Consider the following 15,013-nt stretch of genomic DNA (forward strand, 5'->3'; position numbering starts at 1 on the left):
GTAGACATTGATCAAATTGCTCGCAGACGGTTCCAGGCTGGTAAGATCTGCATTTCCCAAGACACCCATAGACATTATAGAATAGCTGTCTACCAAGAACAAGAACAGCCAAAGTCTAAAAAGCAAGAGCACCTTGCCCAGACATAAAAAACATCACCAGAAAGCATTGTCGACGAGTGAATGTGAGGGTGGGGATCAAAACAGCTACGCCAACCTCAAATTGGACGAGGAATACAAGCTGGAGCTGTGAAATAAATCGGAGGGCAATGGTGAAAGAAGCATTGTAGGACGAACTTCAAAAGCACCTCTTCCAGAGTGTAAGAAACAGTAAATATTCACGCTTAGCGACGGGGCGCTCTGGTCTCGCATGCTGAAGCCATCTGGCTTCCAAGAGCCTGCTCAAGAGGAGCACTGAGCTTGCTAGTCTTCATAACACCACAATCTGAGTCAAAGGGCCTCCAGAAAGTCTCGAATATAAATGGCAATATCCACAAAAACGGCCTCCGTGTTCAGGCGACTGGCTGTTTCTTGACGGAATCAAGGAAAGAGAAGAGGAGATAAAGTCTAGCCTGGGGAAAAGCCAAAGCCAGCCATGAAAAGGTGAATATTCAGGTCTATGGACCTAACGATGCAGCTCGGGCGGTACAGTTGAGAACAAGAAGGGGAAGAGAGGAGGGGCATTCTTATACATGGAAGTCCTGCGGCGTACGGTGTTAAGGATTTGCTAGAGTGGCCAGACTGGGAGCCACAACAGATACGACTGACTAACGAACTATCCCGAAGCAAGAGCAATGACACATTATTGATCGTGGTGTGATACAATGTGGTCAAAAGGACAGAATTGTTGTCCTCAGGTAGGACACGGCTAGAGAGTAGCGTACCCCTTTCCAAGGATCACTTGAGATACCATTTGGTAGCCGGGCTTCTTTCAGACTTGTTGCCATTGAGACACTTCTCCTCATACTCTCCAGTCTTGGGGTTCTTGTGATGAAGTGCACCTTGTGGGTGTGGCCACTCTTGTCAGGACCGAACATGATCACATAGGAGGCTGTGTTTGCGCCTCCTGGTGACGAGCCTTGTTGTCGCGAAGGAGCTACATGTCATCACCACCACATCAGCACAGCCTATCAGACAGACCATTCTCGAGCCTCTGATAAGCTACTCCAAGTCTGTCGACTCGGCATTTTCTCAAACGCGTTCATCCCTCTCATATTCGTGACCCATCACCACTTTCTGAGGGGCTCGGCGTGTGGACTGAAGAGCTGCATCTCAATCTGGACGTGCAGATAGTGAGGCCAGGCCTGTCCCTCAACAGGGTCTGAGGCGACGCTACTGTGGTATCCATGGGCATAAACAACTGTATCGTCTGGGCGTCACTCACATAGGTGTCAATAGATGCAACCGTCGTCGGGACACGGTGGTGCTGCTGGTGAGAACTTGGTGATGTCGTTGGCCATCCACTTGGAGTTTGTCGCTGGGTTATACTAAGATCTCCAGAACCTTCCATTCAGTTAGATAGGCCTCTTACACGGGTGCACAGCATGTCAGACCGACGTCGAAGGTTATGCCTCTTGTCTAACCGGCGCCAACCTGGCCTTCGTCCTCCACCTATAAGCACATGACGGCGTATAACGATTGCCCGCATAGGGTACTTGGTTCAACTAAAGATCTTTCAACGGATCTAGGTCACATTTGACGAAGTAGTCAACGGAAATGCTCCTCGAACTTAGATGGGGGAACTGAAGTTGTGGGCTAGCCACACGATTCCAAGCTGGAGCCTTAACATTTCACCTGAGACATTTTTATTCACGTCTGGAGAGGTAGTGGCAGTCACACCAATACCCGGCAACAGACAATGTTCAAGGTCACCAATGGAATACGAGTATCCAATTCAAGCATGCTCTTGAGCTCTCCATATATCAAAAAAAAGGCTTTCGTGTCCCAGTCAGAAGCCATCATGGTAAGTTGGCCTTGGCTGTTGGTTTGCGACTCTGACCAGGGCCCTTGAATCATGGCCTGGAAGACGGGCGAAGTAAGGCACAAGTGTCTCAATGACGCTTTACATTCGATTTCAGTAATAGCACCACCATTCCTAATGGGACTTGGTGATGGTGTCTGTTCTGGAGTGTCGATTGGGCCATGCTCTGAATTCGTCCCGATCGAGTGTCCCTCAGTCGTGTCTGAGATACTCGTCGTTTGAGCCAAGAGGCATTCCTGTTTCTCAGATCATTTCGATAGAATAGTGAAATCACCCAAAGGATCGAGTTTGAGACGATTATGCTCCATTGAAGGCGTACAAAAGCTGCTGAGCAGTGAGCGAGTTGAGGAAGTGAGATGACCTTGAGCGGTTCACCGCATGCTGTTGATGCCTGACTATGTCGTCAACCAACCATATGCTGGGATTCTCGGCGCTTAACGATTGGTTTTCAACTGTCTGATCGCGGATTTGACCAATCTGACGGCCTGGATTATCCCAGCCCTGCGTAGGACTTTTCAGCAGCCGCCGCGACTTCCCCGCACTTGGTCTTCTTCCTGTTTTCTTTTTATCAACAAACCCATCCAGATAATCCTCTGGTTCGTTATCAACAGCTATTTGTCTCTTGCCTCTTGGATCTACGGTAATCGCGCTTTTCGCGCGCTTGATTGCCGTCATGGACCCTCCTTTGCTGCGAGTACTCTCTTTGGGTAAGCCGAGATTGAAGATTATGTGAAAAGTTTTACTGATAGTAACGGTCCTAGATGGTGGAGGCATACGTGGTATTTCCAGCCTCTTGATTCTAGAGAGAATCATGGAACAGTTGCAAGAGGTCAATAAACTTGACCAGGTGCCAAAGCCATGCGAATGGTTCGATCTGATAGGAGGCACAAGTACTGGAGGGTTAGTTCTTTGTTCAATGCTTCCCTTCTTCCACTGATTGCATCTAGTATCATCGCCATTATGCTCGGAAAATTAGGAATGACTGTTGATGAATGTATCCGAGCATACAAGAAAGTTGCTCAGCAAGCCTTCACGCCTAAGTCTCGGCCAGGCCTTCCGGGATCACCAAGTGGTGCATTCTCTGCCAAACAGCTAGAAGCAGCTATAAAGCAGACAGTAAAAGAGTATTGCATTGATCCCGCATGTGTGCAACAACGAAAGGAAAAGCAGGCCACCGCTGAAACTTGCCCTCATGGAGAAATGCAGTTTCGCGGTGATTCGCGCACCAAGACGTAAGTTCCCTGGTTTGACTCCATGCATGAGTGAAATTGACTGATCCCTCTCGAAGGGTCGTGCTGGCTATCACAAAGGACAATGTCAATACTCTTCCGACTCTATTCAAGACTTACGACACATCAGCACCTCTTGATGGATGTACCGTTTGGCAGGTAGCACGAGCAACGTCTGCAGCAACTACGTTTTTCAAGCCAATCCAGGTTGGCCGCGACCAGATCAATTTTATTGATGCTGGGTTCGGATACAATAACCCGTGTGAAGTTCTTATCAGAGAAGCCAAGGACCAGTTTCCTGGCCGCGATGAGATGCGAGTTCTGAGCATCGGCACAGGTCTTGGTGATGTTGTGAGCATCAAAGACACCAGGGCCTCTATCCTCAGAGCCTTAAAGAAGATGGCAACTACCTCCAAGAAGGTGGCTTTGAGATTGGACGAACGATATGGTGAGACTGGAACCTATTACCGTTTTAACGTCGAACGTGGGCTCGAAGACATCTCACTCTCTGATTGGAAAGAGACGAGTAGCATCTCCTCGCACACTCACAATTACTTGAATGAGAACAAAAGAGTCATCGACAAGTTCATCCAGTCTTTGACAAGAAACTCGAACGCGAAGCTTGCTGAAGAGAGCAATGCAAACACGGCCACTGAGGATACGAGCAGTCAGTGTGAAAAGGGTTCCCAGATGTAGTTTGTAGCTAACCTATTGAAGATTCAATTGTACATTCAATCCCGTTCCCTGAAAACAAAGGGTTCACTGGACGTATAGCTGTTATCAACACGCTTAAGGAGAAGCTCTTCAAGACAGACGGCTGTAACAGAGTGGCACTTGTTGGGCTCGGTGGCGCAGGTAAGACACAGGTTGCGCTGCATATGGCGTATTGGGCAAAGCGCCACGAAGAAGACTGTTCTGTATTCTGGATACCAGCCTTCAGCATGGCTGGCTTCGAGCAAGAATGTGTCAAACTTGTGAAGAAACTGGATATTTCATGCTCTGAAGGCGAAGACCCGAAAGAGGTCGTAAAACGGCACCTCAGCTCTGGGAAGGTTAAAAGATGGTTCATGGTCGTCGATAATGCCGATGACATTGATATTCTCCGCTTCTCAAGATCTTCAGACAAGGGAATATTCAGCTTCCTGCCGCACCATGACAATGGACGGATCTTGATCACAACTCGGTCCCGAGAAGTTGCGTTCGCAATGAAAATCCAAGTAGTGGAACTGATGCAAATGGATCCCAAAGAGGCATCAGACTTACTCAGGACATTGCTGGATAACGAGAATGGATCACGCGACGATGAGCTCCGTGACGACAAGACACTGACCACACTATTAGAAGGTTTGACCTACCTTCCCTTGGCGATCGCACAAGCAGCAGCGTACATGAACATTTACAAGACGAACATTGCCGAGTACGTTCAAATTTGTGACAACGCCGACAAAAAGAACATCATTGAACTGCTGGAGCAGAAATGCGATGATGAAACCTACTACGATGAGTCACAAAGTGCTGTCGCTACTACCTGGATCGTATCGTTCGACCGTATCCGAAGTTCTAACCAAGCAGCCGCCGATCTACTTTCGTTCATGGCATTCATTGAGTCAAGGGCCATTCCAAGGTCTATTCTACCTGTCTTTGAGACAGAACAGCAAACAACGCGAGCTATAGGCATACTCAAGAGTCACGGCTTCTTGACTCAGCGAGGTCTCGATGCAATATACGACATGCACAGGCTTGTACACATGGTTACGCGGAAATGGATCGAACAAAAAGGAGAGTCGAGAGAAATACAGCTGATGTCACTTGCACGTGTTAAGCTTGTATTTCCAGATGATGAGTGGAAGAATCGCGAGCTCTGGAGGCAGTATCTACCACATGCGCTTCAGCTCCTAAGATGCCTAGGTGATATTGAGAACCAGAATGTGGCTCATCTAGGATTTCGGGTTGGTCAATGCTTGCTTAGGGACAATCGAGATAAAGAAGCTGTGGGTATATTTGAACATGTTGTTAAGACTTACGACTCGACCCTCCCGGGAGACTCTAGGTGGCAACGAATATCCAGATTGTTTCTTGCAACAGCATACCTGGAAACTGAGCTTCAGGAGAAGGCAATGGAGATACTACAGGCTATAGTGGATTTTGAGAAAAGGATACTTGCAGAAGATGACCCAACTTTATTGACATCACAGCACGTCCTTGCCTCAGCATACCTTAGAATTGGACAGGCGCAGAAGTCAGTGGATATCCTAAAGCTCGTTACAAACATCGAGCAGCAGACATTAGCTGAAAACGACCCCAGTCGACTGGCGGGACAGCATGCACTTGCAGAAGCATATATCTATATTGGTCAGGCACAGCTGGCAGTGGAGATCCTAGAGTCAGTTACAAAGATACAAGAGGGGATGTTAAGTGAAGATGACCCAGATCGACTATCATCGCAGCATACGCTTGCAGCAGCCTACATTTCCTGCAAGCAGGAAAAAAAGGCAATTGAGATCCTGGAGTGGGTGGTAGAGATTGAAAAAAGGTTTCTTGCTGAGGATCACCCAAATCTACTCGCAGGACAATATCAACTGGCTAAAGCATATTTCAAAGATGGCCAGATGGCACGGGCAATTGAGATCCTGGAGTGGATGGTAGAGACTAAAAAACGGTTACTTGCTGAGAATCACCCAAATCTACTCAAAGGACAATATCAACTGGCTAGAGCATATTTCAAAGATGGCCAGATAGCACGGGCAATTGGGATATTAGAAGACTTGGTCAGGATTCAGACACAGACAGAGTCACATAATAGTCGCATTTTCCGACTATCAAAGAGCCTACTACAGACGTGTTACGATGAGTTGGAAAAGTAAATTTGAGAAATATATAATTTTCAACTTCAATTACACTTCTGACTATTCGGGAACGCAATCAATGAGTACACAGCTCCGCCATCTCCACAACATCCAGAACCAGGTTAAAAGTCAATGAGATGAGAGCACTTGATTCTCCATCTTGAGATGCCTTTTTAATCTCACGATACGACATCGTGGTTCAGTTGGGCGATGCGGACGCTGCTGCCAATCTTCCGCTGCTTTGCGAAGTGTAGTGCAGCGGGTGCTACATGCGCCACCGTAATGATTTAAAGGCTCATTTCATGTAAGACTATTGGCCCCTTGCTTTCAAGAAAAGAGGTAGTGTGGAACGTCTACCCTGATCCAGGGGCCCTGGGTGACAGGGCTCTGCAGCATCTTGCGTACATTGACGATAGATCTGTAGAACCTGCTGAAAACCGGGATATGTTCTGAGTTTTCCTTACCATTCAAACATTGTTAACATTTCTATGTGTTCTGAAAGCAGTTCATGCGGAAGCAATAACAGATAGACTTGAAGCTTTGCAGGGTACGAAACCTCGCGGCATTGCAAAGTGATCAGATCATCCCACGGTGCGCTGCGACCTGAAGTCACGCAGCAGGAGTAAGATTAAGGCAAATCATGTACGTGGCCATTCTCATGACTTTAGATGAGGTTGTAGTGTTATTGACGCTGTGCTTCCGTCAACTCAACATGACTGACAGGGTTGGACAAAAGACGCGTTGGCCGGCAAAAACCTGAGCAAGGTGGAATCGAACCCTGACCTCTGCCTAACCATAAATGGTTTCTCCACGTCACGGGATCTGAAGAAACGCCCCTCAACACCATGCTCCCCGCACCTGAAATCATTTAACGCTGTCGCGATAGCTTCATTGTTGCAAATTGAAACTATCGTCCGGCTGAAAAAGCGCACATTACTAAGAGAATCTTGCAGTATGGGTAATTTTCTAAGCAATGACAGCTTGATTGATGGGTCTTACCGGAGAGATCAGTTTCTTCTCTCATCTCAAGGTTGACTTGATCAAGTCACTCCCAAAGTGTCGTTTTGAACTTTGCAGCTATTAGTTGAGTTTGGGCAAAGGGTAAAGTCAATAGTATTATATCAGATATTAAACCTCCAATGAAGGGGCTGGTAGAGCAGCAGCACCAATAGGAGGACAGACCTCCAAGTTGAAGCATGAAGTCCTAGTACCAATAACACAACGAGATCCATCCCAGGTAGTTCCGTCACCACAATTAGGCGGCTTCTCAGATACACAACGTCCGTCAACCATGGTGAGATTACCCTCACACTCAGGACCCCTAATAGCAACACACAAATCATCCTTCATTTCAGTACCTTCAGGGCATTGTGGTGGCGCCCTCAGCACACACTCGCCATTCTTGAGGTCTGTGCCCTCGGGACAGCCAGGTGGCGCGGCGATACAAGATTGTGTTTCAGGATCGTACTTGGTCCCTTCATGAGTACACTCTGGAGATTTGGGAGACGCACACTTTGTTCCATCGAAACTAAGCCCTTCAGCGCATTCCGGCTCAGCCTTGGAAACACAGCCTTGGGACTTGACATCGAACACAAATCCCTCTTTACACCGAGGGTCGTTCTCGCTGATACAGTCCGAACCAACGCGAGTGTAACCACTAGGACAGGTCGCCGGTTTTCGGCTCACGCAGTGATATCTGTCCCATACAAGGTCGTCTGGGCACTTGGGAGGCCCTGTTGGAACACAGGTATGAGTGGCACCGCAATATCTATGTTTTTCGGGGCACTGCGGAGGTTGGATCGCGACACACTTTCCGTTGCTGATCATGCTGCCCTTTGGACAGGCTGGGAGAGTCGGCAAGGTGCAGTGCTCATTGAGATAGTTGGTGCCAGGCTTGCAAATGGGGATATCGGGGTGCTTGCAGACGCCGTTATCAAGGATCGTGTTGGGGGGACACTTTGCTGGTTCCTCGTGGATGCAATCGTCTCCTTCCAGTCGCTGACCTTGAGGGCAGGTTGCCTGGTCCAGAGAAATACACTTATCGCCAACAAGTCTGGATCCGTCAGGGCAAGAGGCTCTCTCAATAAGTACGCATTCTTTGCCGTTGAATTGACTTCCTGAGGGACAAGTTGGATCGCCCAAGATGCACTTCCCTTTGTTGTAGCTTCCGAGAGTGCACCGAGGTACGGTTCGCTTAACGCATTTGCCATCGACGGAGTCATACAGGTCAGGGCAAGAAGGGCTTTCAGAAGGATGGCGACAATATCCTTCCTTGTACTCGGTACCTTCAGGGCACTCGGAGTCAGTAACTTCCCACGAGCAGAACGTTCCGTCAAAGTCGTCGGTGCCCTCCTTGCAACAACCCTTGGCACCAGATGTCGCGGTAAAGATCTTATATCCAGAGCTACATTGAAGCTCTGTAATATATGTGCAGGTGTCAACATTTGCGTCGTAGGTGTAGCCGACCGGGCACGTGGGATCAGCCTGGCAAACTCCATTCTTGAAGACTCCAGAGGAGCAAACAGGGTCATCTTCCCTGACGCAGACCCATCTATTGAACTTGTACTTCTCAGGGCATTCTGGAGTCAACACGCAATGTCCACGCTCAAGCCTGGCGTCGCTCCCACATACTGGGGGAATAACTCCAGCGCATTTCCTCCCCTGAGGCTTCGTTCCTTTGGGACAACTAGGAGGGTCTTTGCTAACACATGATCCCTTATCATAGACTTGGTTTGCTCCATGACACACAGGGGGGAAGTTATCAACGCAAAGGCCGTTCTTTTCGCTGTAGCCGATGGGGCAGGATGGAGGCGACTGGGAAACACAAGTTCCCTTGTCGAGGTTGTACGTAGCAGGACACTTGGGACCAGTCGAAGACTCACACTGGTTGGTGGCAACGTTGTACTGCGACAACCCAGGACACTTGGGTGGCTCGTCACTGCGACAGATCCTGCCATCGAACTTGAGGTTTCCAGGACACTGCGGTCCGTCAACACTCACACAGACGTTTCCTTGGAGGATAGTGCCCTTTTCACAGACAGAAGACTCCTGGAAAACGCAGCCTGTGCCGTCGTTGATGGTGCCGACGGGACAGCAGCGGCTATTACCCTTGGAATCGACCTGGGGGATGATGTCTGCGAGAGTAATAGACTTGGCAGGCGATGGGTAGCCCAGGCCTGAGTTGGCACGCATGTTATCGACCATGTAGCCGAGTGGGGGAGATGGTACGCCCCCGTATGAGGCGGGAACTATGTTGCCTATGATTGGGTCTGCGGCGACGCGAAGCGCGAGAGTCGCGAGGGCGACACTGCGAAGAAGGGACATGATGAAGAGAGTGATAAAGGAGATGTTTAGAGTTGAATGAGCGAGTGATGAAGAACAAAGACGGGAATCCTGATCGATCACTTCTTATAGCAGAGAGAACCAGCTCTCAGCTCCTAAACAATCGCCATTTCGGAGGTCTCGCTCTCGTTGATACTCTACCTATTGTAGCAGTGCAGATAAGAAGGGACATATAGATTAACCAATATCACCAATAGTCACAACCGATTATTGAATCTAGACTTCAATTACTGCAAGAAAATGAGCTGCGAATCCTGGCTGATCTCCACTATGGTGATGAATACAGGCATTTCAGCTCTCAACCTGCAGCCACAATTGAAGCCAACTTAGGTGATTAGCTGCAGCAGCAAATTAGGTGCAAGGACCCTGAACACTTGTGCATTTTGTGATATGCGATCTGCCTCTTCGATAGTCAGCCGCTTCTGACGGCATGTCAGCAGGATGAATGTCTTAGACCAGCTGACGCCACCGCACCGTAAATATCTGTAGCGCAAGCCAAAACCACGAGGCTTAACTCTTTCTAGCAAAGTCGCCCAGGGGTAAGGAAAAACAGCGGGATGGCTTACACCAAAAATCGTCAATCTCCCACCAACGCTCCTCTAGTGGTTTTTGTCACCCTGAGGGACGGCAAGTAATACCGATGTCTAATAGGGAAATATAGCTGATTATCCTTTAGATGGCTTTGAGCGAAGAAGCTGGGCTTTCAGAGGGAATGTTTTGTGGCTGGCTGGAGTCACGGAAGTGGCAGCCACCAGATTGCAGGGGTATTTCAAGACATGGGGCGTTCTGCATGTCTCAGAAACGCTGTGAATGGTCGAGGTTGAAAACAGTGGGTGATACCTTGTATGTCCGACTGTGTAGGGTAAACGCAGTGGCACGCCCTTGAATCTCCTACAGAGCTCAAGCTCTAGATAGACATTCCTCTTGTTACAAGAAAGATTTTGCGCATTATGTGCACAGCTACTTTCTAGAACCTTTGATAGATTTTGGTGAAAATGTTGGGTTTTGAATGCAAATCAACTCAGGGCATCAACTCAATGTCAATCGTTTTCCTCGTTTTCTGATAACATGAAAGTGCGCACTTACAGAAGGGCGAGCATGAAGTACTGGCCTGGATAAGTCAGCTCGACTTCAAACGACTGAGTATTTGTGGGATGCTGATGACGCTATTGCTGTTGTTCTTAACAGTGACAGAGTGCGCCACTTAGCTTGTCTACGATCAGGGGTAGGATTGCATAACACAAAGAGCCCAACGTGCAAACAACCGACAATTCCTGTTTTCCCGTCTTTGCAGATGACGATCCTCTCTATTCTATCCTTTTGTCAAAGTCTCACCATTTCTCACATGTTTCTCTGGTACCACTATCTTCCAGCTCTCTCTCGGTCATGCCGGGAGTACTTGGTGATAAAGCTCACGCAAGAAGGACTCATATGCCAGCCAAACCATTACACTATCAATCGCTGAACTTAAGGTTCCTCGTCCTCACCAGTCTACTCACTCGGGCTGTCGTAGTCTCATCTGCTAACCTGGCACTTGGTGAAACAAGGTAGCCCTAGTTTTCTGCATTTGCACGACGACGTGCTTCCACAAAGAGCGTTTATGGCTTTGCAGCTGCACCCCTCTTGAACAGTGTAATCACCATCAGCAAGAACTTTAAAACATGGAGGTATGGAGACTTCCGTTGAAAGCGGCCATGGACTTTGGGTACTGATCGAGTGGAGGCCACGAGCAGGGCGCCTTGTTCTCCCTCCATAGTCCAAGCAGCTTTACCATCTTGGGGATGAACTGATCCGAGACACCTTCATTCGTAATCTTGGTATCCTCCTTTATGATACAGGTAGCCTGGATAATACCAGGTAGATGGCCTGAGTACCAGTGCATGGTACCTGTCATCAGACAAGTCTTCATAGTCACTGGCGCGTGCAGTGTGCTTGGAGGTTGGACCAGATAGGAGCCCTCTTCAATATGGATGGCGATAGGCGGAGTCGATAGTTCGTTCTCTTCACCCCAGCCCCTCAACACGTCGAACCCCAGATTCGGCCAGACCAACCAGAACCTCTCCCCTTGCTCGGTCAAGCTAGTCGTGAACGCCCCGTGTCTGTCAACATGAGGGGTTGACTCAATTCTCCTAGCATGCACGCAGCATCAACATCATCCTCCCCCTTTCTCAAGATAGTGGTTGCCTCAGCCATAGTACATACGACTATACTATCCTGGGGCCTAGTGTCTTGACCGAGGTCTAGGTACTCTGAAGCAGACATGGTGCGACCAACTCTGACTCCGGTACAATACTTGTGCAGGCTCTTATAATCCTCGCTTTCACGAATGTCGGATTTTGCATTCATTCTTGCGTTGATCATTGCGTTCATGCGTAGAATAGCATCCTCGGCCTTGAATCTAAGATTGAATGAGGCCGTTAGCGTGAGCCAGCACTGGAGGCATAATTTGATAGTGGTCTTGCTCCTGGGATTCGGTCTGGATCGCAGGTTGATCAAGAGGCTGCGACTGGGGACTTTGCCGTTGAAGCTGATGCTGGCAGTTGATGCGGTGATGAGCCCTCCTCGTCACGCCAGACGCCACCCACTCACCGCAGGCTTCACAGAGGATACAGATTCCCTCATGTCTGTCACAATTACCTCTTCTTGGAAAGGTCTGCCCGCAGCTTCTGCACGGATGTTTCCCCCTCCCGTTATCTTTCCCACAAAGCCTCTGATGGCTGTTGAACAGGGACTTGCTGGCACTGCAGAAAGCGTTGCATATATTGCATCCGCGACATTTCGGAGTGTGTATGGACCATGAAGTGGGATTAAAGTACTTGTTGCATGTTTCGCATTGCTTCTTGCTAGCGGACACGATATCAGACAGGACTGCACTGAGCGTTAGTATGTGGTTGAACATTCAAGAGTCACCTGGCGCACATTAATCAACATTAATAACCAAGAAAAGAGCATTTGGTCATTTAGAAGCTTAAATCTGAAGCAGGGCTTGTGATATGCTTGACTATCTTGTCGTCATGAGATCGTGGTTCTTCTTAGCTGCACAAGTTCGGATCGGCGAACTGCCTCGATGCGGGCGCAACAGGCTCTCCAAATGACAGTGATATCCTCAAATGGGCACTGTAGACTCAAAGGGATCTCTATAGGGCTGAGCTTGTGTGAAACTCCGGGAAAATAATGTATTGTTACAGTCATGCAGTCAGACTGCAAAGTCGGGACTGCTGTTGTCGAAAGGCCGTGCAGAAGGAGGTCAGAAGACAGGGTATTTTGACCAGGAGAGGAAGAATCATTTGCCAGAGGAGCCAACGCGGCTTGCGAGCAAGCGCTGTGTGCTTGCTTGCTCTGCCCGCCGATGCCGCTGTATGCAACGGGAACATACAGCACCAGCTCTGAAGGTCCAGAAAACTTGCAGCAGGAACAAACTTAGGCACGTCGGTGATTATCGCGGGGGGCGAGTGAAATTCTTCAAGGCAGCAAATGCTACTGTTAAGTGTGCAGTAAGAGTATATCGCCTCCGCCACTGAGGTACACTGCTCAAAGTTCTGTGATCTCTGCATGCTATAAACTTCAGAGGGGCTTACAGCAACTTTCCAAGGTCCTTTCGAAGATAGCAAATGCATTAGTAATGACAGGAGAAGATATGTGATGTTTGATATAAGAAATCACAGACCAATTGTATCTCGAACGATAAGGGTTGATCTGCTCGTATCTCACTCCAGTCCAGCATACGTGACAACTTCGACCACAGTCTATCAATTCTCAACGCAAAACACCCTATACAAATATCCCTTGGTGCGTAAAAAATAACCGCCAATCAAGCACCAAATAAGTAGCAAATAAGGAACCATGCAAGAAGTAGCCCTAAACAGAACAGGACTGTCCAGTCGACTCCTTTGACTAGATCAGGATGGAGATGTATTGGGCTTGACTCCTTGAAGGCAATGGTCTGAGACCGCTGCGAAATGGATTTGCGATCTGATCGAGATGATCGCTGGGCAGCTTTGTGATTTGAACGATCTTGCCGCCGGAGGGCTGTGTGATCCAGTCCGGATCGTCGCCGAACAGGCAACGTATCGGGGACAGAGGTGTTTACCAGCCTCTGCTGGAAGTGCTCATCAGCACTTGTCCATTCAACCTCGTCCACTTCTGGGATCATACCCTCAACGTTCTTGGTCATCGTCCCAGAGACGTAAGAGCCCTCCCTGAGTTTCTGAATCAATTTCCGGTGAGCCTTCGTCGAGTCAGATTCGTGTAGGCCTGGGCTTTTGCGCTCAGCCATCTCAGGCGTCAATGACCGCAATGAAGTCTTGCATGGCTCTAGATTGACGTGATTTCTCCCCCTAGCCTGTGTCGGATCGGCGGTTGGTGTCTCCTTTCTCGCAGCCTGTCCACGACCCATCAGTATCTCCACCTCTCGGTCGCTGCATTTTCGAGTATCCCGTGCCGCATATGGAACTATAGCGTCCTGGTTTTTGTTTCTGTGCCTTTGGCTTATGATATCCTCAAACTTGTCAAGATGGGCCTTTTCTCGATAGAACTCCTCTGTTGCTCGCTCCACATCGATTTCGACGAAGTTCGCCTGAACAGAATAAGGGGGTGGCTGATCAAGATGATCGTTCTGGCGGTAGAAACCTTCTGGTTCCCGATCCAGACCGTCTTCAAGAGAATCTAACTGCACGGCGGAGTTGGAGGCTGTCGGGTGCTTTTGAGAAATGTGCCTCAACGAGACTGTATTGCTGGTTCCAGGAGTTCGGCTCTGATGATCGTACGTAGGCAATCCTGGAGAGGCGAGGTGATGGGTCGGAGGTGCCGCGTAAGGAGAGTTGTAGAGGCCATTGTGTATTACGCGTAGAGAATGGCCTTCGCTCTGAGTCCAATCAAGGACAACCTGCTTCCCGCGAGGGTCCCATCTCTCACTGACCTCTCCCGACAGCTTGAGCTTGTTTAAAGTGTATTTGAGAGAGCTTCGCATCTTTACTTTGACAAGTGTCTTCTGCCCTTCATTCAGTCTTCGAAAATCAAGGCCAATTGCAAGCGCAAGCTGGTTGAGACATGTGTCGCTTGTTTCTTCGAGAAACGTCGTTGTACGATTGGCACGAAGCCATTGCTCCATCTTCACACGATCTTGCGGAAGCCAGTGCATTCGTCGGGATCTTTTAGTGGCCAGTTCCGACAGGAGCTTGCCATTGAACTTGATCTGGTGTCCTTCCTGTGTGAAATTCGGTCAGTGTTTGGGTCAGATATTTGGGGTACGGCGAGACTTCTTACGCCTGTTAGTTTTCCCATGATGCCTGAGTCATAAGCGGATACAACCAGAGACACTGGTGTGATGACGTGAGAAGCGACAAGAAGATGAGCCAGGATGGCTACTAAATGTAATGAAGACGTATACAAGACCAGTAGCAGTGGTGTTGTGACGGGAGAAGAGAGAAGAAGACAAGCTAGAATGGCCATTGAACAGAATGAAGACGCATGGAGCGGGGACTACGATGATGGCATAAGAGGTAAAGTGTTTGCCACAGCGCACGATTCAATGGGCGGTATGGGCGGTTGCAGAGTACTAATGCAACGTTAGAAGTGAAGTCTTTGTTGAAGGCGGGAGGCATTCTTCGGTGTGACCC

The 15,013-nt window shown here is 48.8% G+C and overlaps 3 protein-coding genes across 3 annotated transcripts; 1 reads left to right on the top strand and 2 right to left on the bottom strand.

Annotated features, from left to right (window-relative positions):
• Window positions 1–2,789: 2,789 nt before the first annotated feature.
• On the top strand, window positions 2,790–6,071 carry J7337_013908 (uncharacterized protein; the record flags this gene model as incomplete). The annotated part of the gene is made up of 4 exons (XM_044831383.1): window positions 2,790–2,878; window positions 2,926–3,210; window positions 3,267–3,874; window positions 3,982–6,071. The coding sequence occupies 4 exons, from the start codon at window positions 2,790–2,792 to the stop codon at window positions 6,069–6,071; spliced, it is 3,072 nt and encodes a 1,023-aa protein (XP_044673769.1).
• A 1,110-nt stretch (window positions 6,072–7,181) lies between these two features.
• On the bottom strand, window positions 7,182–9,377 carry J7337_013909 (uncharacterized protein; the record flags this gene model as incomplete). The annotated part of the gene is made up of 1 exon (XM_044831384.1): window positions 7,182–9,377. One exon carries the CDS (start codon window positions 9,375–9,377, stop codon window positions 7,182–7,184), a length of 2,196 nt encoding a protein of 731 aa, XP_044673770.1.
• A 3,829-nt stretch (window positions 9,378–13,206) lies between these two features.
• Window positions 13,207–14,535, bottom strand: J7337_013910 (uncharacterized protein; the record flags this gene model as incomplete). Its single annotated transcript, XM_044831385.1, has 1 exon — window positions 13,207–14,535. One exon carries the CDS (start codon window positions 14,533–14,535, stop codon window positions 13,207–13,209), a length of 1,329 nt encoding a protein of 442 aa, XP_044673771.1.
• Window positions 14,536–15,013: the final 478 nt, after the last annotated feature.

Source organism: Fusarium musae, chromosome 12 (genome assembly GCF_019915245.1).
Source record: "Fusarium musae strain F31 chromosome 12, whole genome shotgun sequence".
Lineage (NCBI taxonomy): Eukaryota > Fungi > Ascomycota > Sordariomycetes > Hypocreales > Nectriaceae > Fusarium > Fusarium musae.